Source organism: Macaca thibetana, chromosome 14 (genome assembly GCF_024542745.1).
Source record: "Macaca thibetana thibetana isolate TM-01 chromosome 14, ASM2454274v1, whole genome shotgun sequence".
NCBI classification, from domain to species: Eukaryota; Metazoa; Chordata; class Mammalia; order Primates; family Cercopithecidae; genus Macaca; species Macaca thibetana.
The window spans coordinates 16,284,897-16,299,021 of record NC_065591.1 but is presented as its reverse complement, the minus strand read 5'-3'; the positions used below and the strand labels follow the sequence as shown (position 1 = coordinate 16,299,021).

At 39.2% G+C, this 14,125-nt stretch overlaps 2 protein-coding genes across 2 annotated transcripts in view; one reads left to right on the top strand and one right to left on the bottom strand.

Annotated features, from left to right (window-relative positions):
* Positions 1–2,383, top strand: part of LOC126936101 (putative fatty acid desaturase 2-like protein FADS2B) — a 38,710-nt gene extending 36,327 nt beyond the window's left edge. The window contains exons 11-12 of the mRNA XM_050758543.1: positions 7–132; positions 1,839–2,383. Of these exons, the coding sequence (XP_050614500.1) occupies positions 7–132; positions 1,839–1,890 (178 nt within the window). The 3' untranslated portion in view covers positions 1,891–2,383. The remainder of the gene's footprint in view (positions 1–6; positions 133–1,838) is intronic.
* LOC126936113 (olfactory receptor 5M1) overlaps positions 1–14,125 on the bottom strand; it is a 270,162-nt gene that overhangs the window by 177,960 nt on the left and 78,077 nt on the right. The gene's annotated exons all lie outside the window — the stretch shown is intronic.

Sequence of the window (14,125 nt, the reverse complement as noted above, 5' to 3'; positions counted from 1 at the left end):
CTCCAGTCTGTTCCCCACAATGCCACGCCATAATTATCACAAAGTGGCGCCTCTGGTGAGGTCACTGTGTGCCAAGCATGGATTGCAGTATGTGAATAAACCCATGTTGAGGGCGTTTGGAGATATTGTCAGGTAATAACATAATTTCTCTTGGCTCACAGCTCTCATTTGTCTTTACTGCCACTCCCCAGACTATTCAGTGGCTTATGAATCATTCATTTAACAATCATTTATTAAGGGTCACCTGTGTGCTCAGTGTGGATACGCGGCACCATAGGGAACCGTATCAACAACAACAAAATAATGATAATGCTGACCTTTTACCTATAGGTACAGCTTAGTGAAAATGCTTTACTGTCCTACTAAATTTCAAATTTCTTAAAATCAAGGCTGTATATTATTTGCCTTTCTATCCCCCACAGAGCTTCCTACATGTGTTAGAATTTAAGTAGTGGGAGGAACTGTCAGATCATCTGGTCCAGTGTTGCAAATTTAGAAGCCTGCAGGGTCCAGTGGGGTATAAATGTGCAGCTCAGGCTGGGGTGATTAATTAAGAGTAGTGAGGCATGCAGAAACTGAAAATCCATACTTATCCTTAGGCATTCACATACAATTTCCTAAAGAATGTTGTGCTGGTTAAATTAACAACCAGTAATCTGGGTTTAATAACTTTCTCTTGTTTAGGATTGAAAAAAAAAAAAAAAAAACATCTCAAATGAGGCCAACAAGGCCAGGCCTGATCTGATCTGATCCCTGACCAGTGCTCCAGCTTCAGACTCTCCACCACACTCCTCTTTCTCTGTCCCCCAGATAATTTCCTCCAGAAATTAGTGCAATTGGCCTACCTTAAGTTGCCGTGAAACTCCCTTCCCTAGTTGTCTTATCCTTTTGCCACTTTTTCTTCTGCCTGGAATGTTCCCCCAAACCTCCACCTCCCTTGACATCATCTTGTCAATTGCCATTCTTTCTCCAAGGCTCAATTCAAATGCCTTTTCCTCATGTCCATCTCCTCTGACCCCAAAACTAAATTAGTCGCCTGCTCTTGCAGCACCTGGTTCTCTTCATTTGTGAAGTTTATCACAATTGTATTCAAATAACATATTGGGTAATAAATTATTTAATATGTATCTCCCAAGCTAGACCAGGAATTTCATGTGGACAGGACTCACATCTACCCTACTCATTGCTGTACCACCAGAGCCTAGAAAAATGTCCTCCATATTATAAAATAGGGTTGATAGATAAATATAGGATGGGTGGATTTACAGGTATATAGGCTCAGAAAAGAATAAAATGAAAGAAAATCTCAATGTTCGGCCGGGCGCAGTGGCTCAAGCCTGTAATCCCAGCACTTTGGGAGGCCGAGACGGGCGGATCACGAGGTCAGGAGATCGAGACCATCCTGGCTAACACGGTGAAACCCCGTCTCTACTAAAAAATACAAAAAACTAGCCGGGCGAGGTGGCGGGCGCCTGTAGTCCCAGCTACTCGGGAGGCTGAGGCAGGAGAATGGTCTAAACCCGGGAGGCGGAGCTTGCAGTGAGCTGAGATCCGGCCACTGCACCCCAGCCTGGGCGACAGAGCAAGACTCTGTCTCAAAAAAAAAAAAAAAAAAAGAAAAAAAAAAAGAAAATCTCAATGTTCTCCATAAAGGAAAGGTGAATTTACCTGCTAAAAACAATTCAGTCAACAGAATTGGTCAACAGAGGATGACATTTATCAGATGTAGCTGAAAATGACAACATTGTTCTGAACCAGGCAGAGGAGCAAATTCCATTTAAGAGCTTTCTTAACATTACAGTCTCACCTCCTGATGATCTTGTTTATTCCTTCCACAGAGCCTTGAAGAAATCTGCAGCCCTCTGGGTGGATGCTTACTATGAAACATGATGCCAAATGTAGCCTTGATACACATGTAATTGCATCTCTGATGAGGGTTGGTGCATGTGTAGGAGCTCTTCCCTGCTTAACTGGGAATTAGTTATCACCATTGGTATACCTGACTGTGCTGTTCTAGGAATATGAATCCCAAGCACATGTGATAACCCCTTCCCTAAAAGTCTTCTTTGCAAGTAACAACCTAGGAAACACAAGATGACATTGACCAGGGTTATAAAAGGGAAACAGAGCCCAAAATTTTTGTTTTTTCACTAGAACCTTAAACTCAGTCCTCCCAATAGACCTTAGTCAGATCATCTCAGTCAAGGGTCAGAAGTACAAGAACCAGGCAAAAGTTTTATGGATGAAGTGGACAAAGGGAGAAGTTGGCCAAGAGAGCCATCTAACAGGGTACTTTGGAAATTAGTGCAATTGCTCTTAGAAAAGAATCATATGTGTAAGAAGTTCCTCTTGAAGCACAAACGTTTTTTACTTATTTCTTTTCATATGTGTGAACTTCTTTTTCTTTAAAAACTGAATATAATTAACATTAAAATTTCTTCAAATATTTCAATATTGACTTCAGATCTTCATTATTGTAACTGCATATGTGTCATTAATGTATATATACATTTTCTTTCCAAGTAGACAAATTAAAATATCTATGAAATATCTTAAAAGAACTTCCTACATCTAGTCCTAATAGCAACAGATCAAGCAGGTTAATGTTCTGTATTTAAAGACGTGTTGTGTTTCACTAAAGAATAGACTGTGTTTTAAGTATAAGATTTTGTTGCCTACTCCCTACCCACCATGCAGAACTACTGTACTTTGTAATTGAGTTACCCGGATGAAAGAAAGAGTTCTGTTTTCTCTAAAGGAAACTCCAGGCATTGATAAGGCAGTTTTCAAGTTTGACACCAAAGTAAGCATGTCTTAGAACAAGAGGGCTTTCTCTCTCACAAGAGAGGGTTTTAGTGCTAGAAGGATAAGTGGACACTCTTAGTAACATGCTGATCTGTAGTGTCTAAACTTTTATTACAGGTTACCTTAGCTGCAGAAAGCACAATAATGCAAGCTTGCTTCCCCAGCTCCAAGCAAGTCGGTGCTACTGGATTAGCTGTTGCCTGAAATTCTACCAGTATATATTCATTCCCTTACTCCAAGCTCTGCAAAATACTCTTTTAGCTTTGTTTGTTTCTCAATTAAATCCCTACTAGAAAATAACACATTAAATCACTCATAGCTCCTGGGGACTTAGCCACACATGTCAAAGTTAGGAAAACAAAAACTGGTTGTCTGGGAGGAAGAGGCATTATTAAAATGATAATGGCTAATATCAAATAGGAAAGTTGGGGAGGAGACGAAAAGAATAAAAAGCTATTTTGACTTCATGGCTCTTCATAATAGGCAGGCAAGTGCCCATATTCCTCCTGCTGGTGGATTTCAGATGATTTCTCCTGCCTCAGTTCAGGGTTACAAGTGGGAGTGGGCTCAGTGGTTGGCTTTTTCTGTCTCCCCTGGTCCAAACCAGAGACTCTTAAGCACTGCTTGTTCTCCTGATTACTTAGAAATAGCAACTCGACTCTCCTTGGGCAAATTTACTATCTCAAACGTGTTCCCCACTCAGTGTTAAAAATAGCCCACTTTGTAAATCTCCAAACATACTTGATTACTGTGTATTTTGAAGAAAGTTGGGATATTTAGACAGATTATATAAGGAAACATGAAATGAAAAAAGGTGCTTGGGTCAGACTCACATTTGTAATCTCAACATTTGGGAGGCCAAGGCAGGAGGATCTCTTGAGTCCAGATGTTCAATACCAACTTGGGCAACATAGAGATTTTTTTGAGCAACTAGAGTTTTTTTTTTTTTTTAAGAGATTCTGTCTCTCAAATAAATAAATAAATAAAATTCAAAATTCAAAAAAGGTGCTAGACTATCCTATTCTGGGCTCTTCTTTGCTGGGAGGTTTTTGATTACTGCTTTACTGTAATCATTATTGACCTGTTCAGGTTTTCTTTCTTCATGATTCAGTCTTGGTAGGTTGTATGTTTCTAGGAATTTATCCATATATTCTAGGTTACTCAATTCGTTTGTGCATAGTTGTTCACAGTAGGCTCTTATGATCCTTTGTATTTCTATGGTTTACAAAAATGTACAAACTCAACCATGTGTTGTTTAAGGATTCATAAATATGTAGTAACGTGATAAAGAGAAGAAAGAGAATAGTAAACACCAAAAGGAGGATCACAGTAGGGGAAAGGTGCTAGGTAAGAATGACAATGTATCAGTAAGGTAAATTTTAATTTGCTTAGTAGGTTGTTAGTTAATTAAAATCATCATTTTTCTGAATTCACTATCTCAACTGTTGTCTCTCTCTCACCCTGTGGTGACTGGCATTTACACTTGGTGAAGCATTAGCCATATTTTTATTGTTTATTCAATACACTTTCCAGAGGAGGAGAACCAAAGCCTACTGCTTTCACAGCTTTGAATACCACTGAGCACTGAGTTAATTCAGATGACTGATCCTGCAGGTCATTTTATTTCTAACCTTCAGGCTATAGGGCTCCACTTTATGGGCATAGGAATGAAAGTGGCTTCATCAACCAGGCTCATGTCTCTTTCCACTAAGTGACTCCTGGCAGTTATGTTATAGCCCTATCTGAAACTCTTCAATGGATTCCTATGACTCTTGGAATAAAGTCCAAACCCCAAGACTGCCCCATGGCCACTACCCACCTTGTACCACTCTGGCTCTTGCTATCTCTGTTTCAGCCCACTGGCTCTCTTCAGGTCTTCACACTCTTTTCTGCCACAGGCTCTTTGCTCCTGATCCCAATGGCTGAACCATTTTGTCAACTCTCTTGCTCTCACTCCATCTCACTTGGTCAATCTGCCACTCACTTTCAGATCTCACGTCTCAGTATAGCTATACCCACTATCCCAGAGTGCTTCCTCACTAAGTCAAGGCTTCCTGTGATATACTCTGTAGCAATTACAGTGGATATAATTTTACATTAATTTATGTGGTGTGTTAATTTGTTTGTCTCCCTTTCTAGCCTGCAATATCCATGAAGCAAGGATTTCTTGACATGTTAGAGACACTCAGTAAAGATATGCTAAATGGAGAAAGAAATGAATGGATGGATGGATGCTAATTCTAAGAGGCTACAGAAAAAAATGTCCTCCTTGGCCTCTCTCATGGAAATCTATCCTTTTTTTTGTTTAACAGCTCACCAAAAGAAACTTCTCCTGCTCCTTCATTTTTATGTCTGTACCTTAAGCTTATACTGTTTACCTAGAAAACCATTTAACGTTTTCTTATTGCAAGAATTTTCTGATTCCAAAAATATGTTTATGTAATTTCTTCCAATTAGATAGATAAATTTAATTAAATATATGAGAATAATTCCATATTCTAATTTTGATTTTTTTTAATTTTATCATGGTAAAAACACTTATTATGACATCTATCCTATTAACATTTTTAAGTGTACAATACAATATTGTTTTCTATAGGCACAATATTGCGAAGTCGATCTCTAGAAATTATTCCTCTTGCATAACTGAAATTTTATACCTGTTGATTGGCACTTCCCATTTCCCCTTCCTCCAGTCCCTAGCAACCACCATTCTATTTTTTCTTTCTGTGAGTTTGACTATTTTAGATACCTCATGTAAAGAGAGTCATACAGCCTTTAAGGTTAATTTATATTGTTGCTATTATAAGATTTCCTTTTTTCTTAAAGCTGAATAATATCCCATTGTATGTATATACCACATCTTTAATTCATTTACCCATTGATGGACGTTTAGATTCTCTCCTCACTGTGCCTATCGTGAATGATGTTGCAATGAACATGAGAATGCTAATATATCTCTGAGATTCTGATTTCAATTTTTTTGATAAATATCCAGAAGTAGGATTGCTAGATAAAATTCTCACCAATATTTATAAGGATCTACCATCAATAAGTACTGATATATACCCTTCATGGGCATTATTCCATTTAATCTTCAAAACAGGCCCATTGGGCATAGGTACTGTAATTAACTTCATTTTTTTAGATATAAAACCTGAGGCTTAAGGAAGCCAAGCAATTTGCCTGAAGTTGCAGGTAGAAACTGGTAGAGTAGAGTTTCAGACCCAGGAATATCTGACTCCACAGTCAATGCTCTTTAATTCCCATGCCAGGAAATCCAAAGTAAAAGACAAGAAAGTGGCATATATTCAAGCCAGGGAAAATTCATCTTCTTTACAGCTATCACAAGGAAGTGGCATAAATTCAAGCCAGGAAAAATTCATCTTCTTTATAGCTATCTTCATATGACTTTCCCTGATCCTGTTTTCTCTAAAACTTTACTCTTCTTGACAGAATTAGGTAGTGAGAATTTGCCAGCATTTTTAGTTGGACATCAAGTAAGAGTGCCTGGATTCGAAGTCAGAAGTCTAGACTCTAATTTCAGTTTATTAACTTAGTATCCTACAGTGAACTTGGCCATGTCACTTACACGCTCTGTACCTCAATCCCCACATTTGTATAGGTGTGATGCACAATATTTCCTGGCGTATGTGCATCATAGGATGATTGTGACAATTATGTGAAGTAAGACAAATGGAATGGTTTTATAAGCTGGCAACACCCATTCACATTATAGTTACTGATGTTCTATAATGAGAGTTCTTCCCATCCTAAATCCACAAAAAGCATGAAAGGCCACAGAGTCACCGAGACCTATGGGATGGAAAGACACTGAATCATTTTAACAATGACAGAGTACCTTTCCCCAGAGGCTTATGAGAGGCGTATGAGTCACAAATGAAAAAATGATTTCTCCTGTTGCAACAAGTAACATCCATGAGTCATCTTGCACCTTTGACTGTAATTAATCCCCTGGTACCCGCCTGCAGATCTCAGAGGCTGTGGGGCAGGTAGTAGAAAGCCGAGATTCTGGTTATCCAAACTTCTGATTAACCATGTGAGTGCACAATTCTTATTGTTGGCAATCTTACCAATGGTGTATAATATAATATTTGTTGCCTAGTCGGTGTAAATAAAGGATGATCTTGTCTGCTTTCTTGCTAGTCAGAGACACTTCTGGTACAATCCTAAAAGTGCACAATGCATAGGAAATTAAACTCGAGCTCTATTGAAGGCAGAGATATACTCGGTTATGTTTTCTTTCCCAGAACTGTTTATGAAAGTTTGAGGCCGGGCGCGGTGGCTCACGCTTGTAATCCCAGCACTTTGGGAGGCTGAGATGGGCGGATCACAAGGTCAGGAGATCAAGACCATCCTGGCTAACACAGTGAAACCCCATCTCTACTAAAAATACAAAAAAATTAGCCAGGCGTGGTAGCGGGCACCTGTAGTCCCAGCTACTCGGGAAGCTTTGGCAGAAGAATGGTGTGAACCCAGGAGGCAGAGCTTGTAGTGAGCCAAGATCGCGCCACTGTACTCCAGCCTGGGTGACAGAGCAAAGACTCCGTCTCAAAAAAAAAAAAAAAAAAAAGAAAGTTTGAAAATACAGCAATGTTGAAATAATTTTATAGTGAATATCTATATGGCCATCACGTGATTTCAACATTACTATTTCATTAAATTTCCTCCATCCCATGTCTATTCATCTATTCATCTCTCAATATATCCATTAATCCATTTTATTTTGTATGTACTTCAAGTAAATGTCCTGAGAGTGCTTTTAAAACTGAACGTCAAATAATTTAGACAACAAAGTATCTTTTTCCTCTTCAATAAAGAATTGGTACAAATTCAGAAAACTAACAAGGAAATTCTAGACTTAGACTTGACACTTGACCAACCGGACCTCATAGACATCTACAGAATACTCCATTCAACAACCACAGCATCACGCAATACACTTTTATAACAAACCTGTACATGTACCCCAGAATCTAAAATAAACGTTGAAAAACAAATTGGGAAAAATTGTGTAGCAGTCACATCTCTAAGAAAACATAATGTAGTTATCATTTCTGAAAAATCAATTATTAACTCCCCACAGATTAAACCTTCTCATATAGAGATATCATATATAGATATATGTAGATACCTATATTCTCATATATATCTACTTACCTCTCATATCAGAGAGAGATCTAGAGAGAAATATCTATGTAGCTATCTAGAGAGATAGATAAGTAGATAAATAGATGTCTATATATAAAAATAGAGAGAAAGAGGTATAACAGAGATATATATGAGATATATATAGATATCTTCATGATCCTTCATATATATCTTTATTATTCTCTTTCATTTGTAACATTAATTGAGCACTTACCATATATCAGGCATTGACCTAGGTGATATGAATGAAGAGTCAGAAGCCACACCTCTAGGAGTTTATAGTCTAGTGCAGAAGGCAGTCAATAAGCAAGTAAATGGAAGCAAAACCAAGATGATTACATTTGAAGAAAATAAATAGGATGATGTGAGAGAGAATGATAAGCAGGGGACTAGATTAGTTCTGGAGGTCAGGGAGAGGGGAATCTGAGAATATTGAAGGAGACTGCCATGACATCCTGAGAAGCAGAATCATCAAAGGCAAGTGCAAAGGCCCTGAGGCAGGAACAAATTTGTGTTCAGACAGCAGAGTAGGAGGCCTGCGTGACTGTAGAACCGTTTGCAAGGTGGTTTCCTCACTATTACTTAAATTTCATTCCTCCATAAGTATGGTTGGCCTTGGCTTTTTGACAGCATTTGAAATAATCTTCTATTACTTATACAAGCATTGTTTTCTCTGGACACTCATCCCAGATTTAAATTACCAATTAATATTCCCTTTATAAGCTCTCATGCCCTGTGCACCTCACTGATACAAATGATCTCTGCCTGTGCCACCCACGAGACTGAAAACTCCACGAGAACAGTGACTCTGTATACTGATATTCACCATTTTATCCCTAGCAATGTACCCCTAACTATAAAATCCTTAGCATTTTACCCTAACAATGAACTGGGGTCCATTGTTTGGCATAGAGACATAGAGTGGGTGTTCAATGAATATTTTAGTAATAATTAGTTTGTTAGTTAATTAGAGCACTGATAGATAAGCCTAGAATTGAATTGAGCTCATATTGGGGAAAAAAAAAATCAAATTCTAGCTGAAAATTTGTGCTTGGCTTGGTAGACCAGAAGGTTCCATAGAGAAGAATACAAAGAAACCTGCCATGAGATCCTGATGGGCAAGATCATGAGAGGCAAGTACAAAGGCCTGTGAGCCAGGGCATAGTTTAATTGGAATTGAGCTCTGGGAAGACCTAACTTAAAACCACAGAAAGGAAAGACTGGAAGAGTGAATAGCGTGGAGGTGGGAAGATCAATGAAGTTGCTATTGCGAAACCTGGGTGAGAGATAAGGAGCTTGGCTGATGGTAAAAATATGCAACGTAAGGGAATACATAGAGACACACTGTGGATCCTGAATCCATAGAACACGGTAAGGAATTAAACATTCAGGGGAACCCAAAGACACCCCAAAGTTTGGATTGTAGGTGGCAGCAAAGTAGAGGATGAAGAAAAGTAGAAGGTAAAGCAAAAGCGAAGGGCTGCTTTTAAGCATCTTGAGTCTGTGGTATGAAAAGAAAACCTAAATGAAGACGCATAGCAGACAATTGGAGAAAATGTCCTTCTGGATCCTAAAAGAAAAATAAGGACAAAAGATACCAACTTGAGCATACTCCCCAGAGAGTTCACTGAGGAAAATAGCAGAGAAGGAGACTTGATTTGACAGAGAATCTTAAAGCTGTTTTCACTGCAGAAGAGAGAGAAGAAAACGGGATCAGTACCCCAGAGAGTTCACTGAGGAAAATAGTAGAGAAGGAGACTTGATTTGACAGAGAATCTTAAAGCTGTTTTCACTGCAGAAGAGAGATAAGAAAGTGGGATCAGTAGTGATAAAAAAGGATTAGCCGAGACCTAGCAGGAAGCATAAGACAGTGTATGATGCAGAAGGTGGGAGAGGAGGTGGTTTAGAGGTATGGCTGATAAACAAAGACATATCCTGAGAGAAGGCATTACAGATGCAAGCCCATTTAATTTCATGTTTGACCAACTTTGTTCAGATTGAAAAAATTGAGTTGGGTTCATACCGAAAAGAAACTAAACATCCAGGCTGACGAATGTATAGTGGATATGTTGCCACTGTATCCTAAAAGGATTATTTTGCTAATGTTTGAAAGCTTCTCATCGTTTTAAAAAACACAAGAGAGAGATCTTATATTTGCATACTGCGAAAAACAAGTTTTCTGAAATACCACAAACATAAAATTGTAAAGTTTATGTGAAACATTAAGGGTAAGTGGAATAGGATCCTCATTCTCCCTAATGGCCACCTGGAAACTATGGCTGGCCCAGTCCCCACCTGACTAAACTGAGAGAGGAGGGGATCAATATTTCAGCAAATTAAGATGTCCCAGCATGTGGGTTGGAAAGTTCTGGTCTATACCACTGATAGAGCACATGTCCAGATTTTCCTACTAATCCTACAGGCACAGATAATATTCAGCCAGTTAACCTGCATCAGTTGTTAAAATATTACTAATATTTTACTAAATACATAAGGATAATATATTTACTAAAATATAAAGATAGTATTTAGCTTTATATTAAAATATAAGACACTATCATGTTAGCCAGTAAATAGCCACTATGCTAAATCCTACAATTCCTGCCAACCTACTCCTTTTGCCAAGAGGCCCTGACCCTCACCCCAGCCTGCGACCAAATGGGGGTGGGTGGTAGTTGAAAGGCTTATTTACAAAGAAAGAAATAGCTTATTTACAAAGTAAGAAAAAAGCTTATTCACAGAAGATAAATATGCTGTCCAAAACAAAATTCAAACTCCAGGCTTCAAATGAGTTGAGCTTGACTACCTCAACATGGCCTATTTTAAACCTCCCAATTAAGAAAAACAATCAAAGCCACAATATGTCACAAGATAGTGACAAAAACAATACATATTAGGCCCTTTATAAATTCTGTCCAAATTATTGCAAAAATATGAACGTAAAATAAATAAATGCATTGCCTTAAAAAGCCTGTTACGATTCAGGCTATTTTTTCTACCCTATATTCCCATATTTGTTACATTTTATGGCACTTAAAAAAACACTTATTTCTATCATTAGCTACCCTCTTTATACTGCATCTAACTCCTTTTTGCAATTATTTTCTATTTCTATCTTCGATAAAGATAATCTAGCAATAGGTGGACCTAAAAGCCTAGCCAGTGATCATTTATTTACAAAAGACATACTATTCGTTTTGTTCAGATGAATACTTTAAACTACAGAAGCTCAACGGGAATTCAAAGGGAGGTCATGAAACCTTTGAGTCAAGAAGAGAAATTGTTTGCAGAAAAGCTTTAGTACGCAGGTTGTACGTCGCATCCTAATGCTGTGAATGCAATAAAGAAAACAATCTGTGGTCATTTTTATAATCTACCATACCATGGTAGATTTCTGCTCAGAGTAAATTGTTTTTCAACTGACACCCAGATCAGGATATAATTCATTCTACCATAGCTGTGTAAATGAAAAACACTCAAATGAAATCTCTGTTAAGAGAAGGATGACTTTTCTGCTAATTATTGTATTCCCAGCATCTGTTAAGTGTCAGAAATGTATTAGGTGGTAATTAAAATAGCTGTTTAATTCATGAACAAGGACTACACATAGAAAATTCGAATGTATCTACTAATGACAAAACTTACTAGCTACATTCCATTACAGCAGTCCATGTTCTATAAGGACTTCCTGGGTCCAGTAACTGTATCCAAAACATTACAACAGAAGTTCAAATCTCCAACCAAAACTTGAAGTCAGTGATTAGCAAAGATTGCTAACTTTATTTATTTATTTTATTTTATTCATTGTATTTTATTTTTTTGAGACGGAGTCTTGCCCTGTCACCTAGGCTGGAGTGCAATGGTGCGATCTCGGCTCACTGCAACCTCTGCCTCACAGGTTCAAGCAATTCTTCAGCCTCAGCCTCCCAGGTAGCTGGGATTACAGGCGCGCACCACCGCATCTGGCTAATTTTTGTATTTTCAGTAGAGACAGGGTTTCACCATGTTGGCCAGGCTGGTCTCAAACTCCTGACCTCAGGAGATCCACCCACCTTGGCCTCCCAAAATGCTGGGATTACAGGCATGAGCCACTGTGCCTGGCCTCAGCTAACTTCATTTTTTTAAAATATTAGTCTAGACTCTGATGGAAGAAATATGGCATCATACAGAGAGCATTTTTGGACAGAAATAATACGGGGAAGACAATACTACACAAGCTGAAAGACAAAGAATTTATTTATTATTCTGTATGTGTATTCCATTGTTGTAGTAAAATATAATTGATTGTCTATCCACTACTCATTCTCCTTTATTTCTTCCTGAAAGGACTATTATTTTGTGTGGAAGGTGATGCAGCCGCATAAATAAAGACCTTATGTCTAAGCTTCCACTGTAGCTATGGTGGCACTTGTCTTAGTTTGCATTCCTGAGATATGGCTGTGAGTAAAGGTTACGTACTGCGGGAGAAAATGTAGTGAAGAATGAAGCTTGCCTAAAGACAAATCTCACCTTTGCCCTCAGCTACTGGGAGACAATCTCTAAATCACTGGAATGTACTGCCTAATAAGAATGTCTTTATTTGCTTGGAAGCTTTGGCCACTGGACAGTCTAACAATGTGATTTGTGATGGGGTCTTTAGGATATTCTGGATTTAAACCTCCAGAGGCACTGGAGACTGAGGTATTATTCTGAACCTCCAGGAGTACCTTGAATCTTAAAGATCAGTCATGTGGTCAGTAAATAATCAAGTCCCAATAAAAACTCTGGACACCAAAGTTTCAGGTGAGCTTCTTGGGTTAACAGTACTCCATGCATATTGCCACAGTTAATGGCAAGAGAGTAACACAACTCTGAGGACTATTGCGTTACAGGTCCCCCATAAGGTTACTTAAGGGTATATATATGCCTACTTCCTGAACCCTGAAGGCTGGGTGGTGAGCTAAGGCCATGGTGCCCAGTGAAGGAGCAGGTGTCCCTGAAAATCTAAACATCCCAGAGAGTATCTGAGAACTTACCTAGAAAAGCAGTCTCATTGCATGCACACAGTACACAAAAAAGTCAAAAAAATTAGCTTAAAAGCAGTTTAGAGGCCGGGCGCGGTGGCTCAAGCCTGTAATCCCAGCACTTTGGGAGGCCGAGGCGGGCGGATCACGAGGTCAGGAGATCGAGACCATCCTGGCTAACACAATGAAACCCCGTCTCCACTAAAAATACGAAAAAATTAGCCGGGCGTGGTGGCGGCGCCTGTAGTCCCAGCTACTCGGGAGGCTGAGGCAGGAGAATGGCGGGAACCCGGGAGGCGGAGCTTGCAGTGAGCCAAGATCGCGCCACTGCACTCCATCCTGGGCGACAGAGCGAGACTCCGCCTCAAAAAAAAAAAAAAAAAAAAAAAAAAAAAAAGCAGTTTAGAGATGGAAAGAAGCATGGATCTCTAGAGCTCTCCTGCTGCTGTCCAAGAGTGTCCTGTATGTAAGTCCTAATAAACACATCTGTGAAAAAAACATTTTAAATGGTCCATTTTCAAGGTATGATAAATCTAAGTACTGGCAGCCAGCCTGCAGATGTGACAAACCACACAGTTCATGCACCTAAAAAGTCACAATAAGCAAACAGAATATAGAGAATGGGTCAGCCCAGAAAAGAGAAGTTTCATTATTGGGAAACTGAAACTTATGTGGGGAAGGAGACCAAGGTATAACCTAATAAGGGGGATAATGAAACTTAGGCAACGTCCAGTAAGATTGTAACCCCGTAGTACTCAACCAGTGACATACTGGGGGAGGGACTTGTGTGCTAGGAGATAAATTACCTGTTGGAACTGCCCCAGGTGTGCCTGCCTACCAGACACCCAATCTTCCAAGGCCACCGTTAAAAGACTCGTTTCTGCTGTTGTTTGTGTCTCCGAGTCCATTCTTCGGTTTGGATGGATGAATGTGTTTCACAAACTTGGGGGCTCATCTGGGATCTCTGTGCCTGTGTGGAGTGGGACTCCAGTTGAGAGGGGAGATGCCTCCCACCTGATTTAGGCAGCCCGCTTTTTCCAGATGTCCCAGCTCCCCACAGAGGCCATAGACAAACCAGAGACTGTTATTCAGAAGGCAGCAGAGGAGACACAGGGATAAAAGTAGGCACCACAGCAACCAGGCAA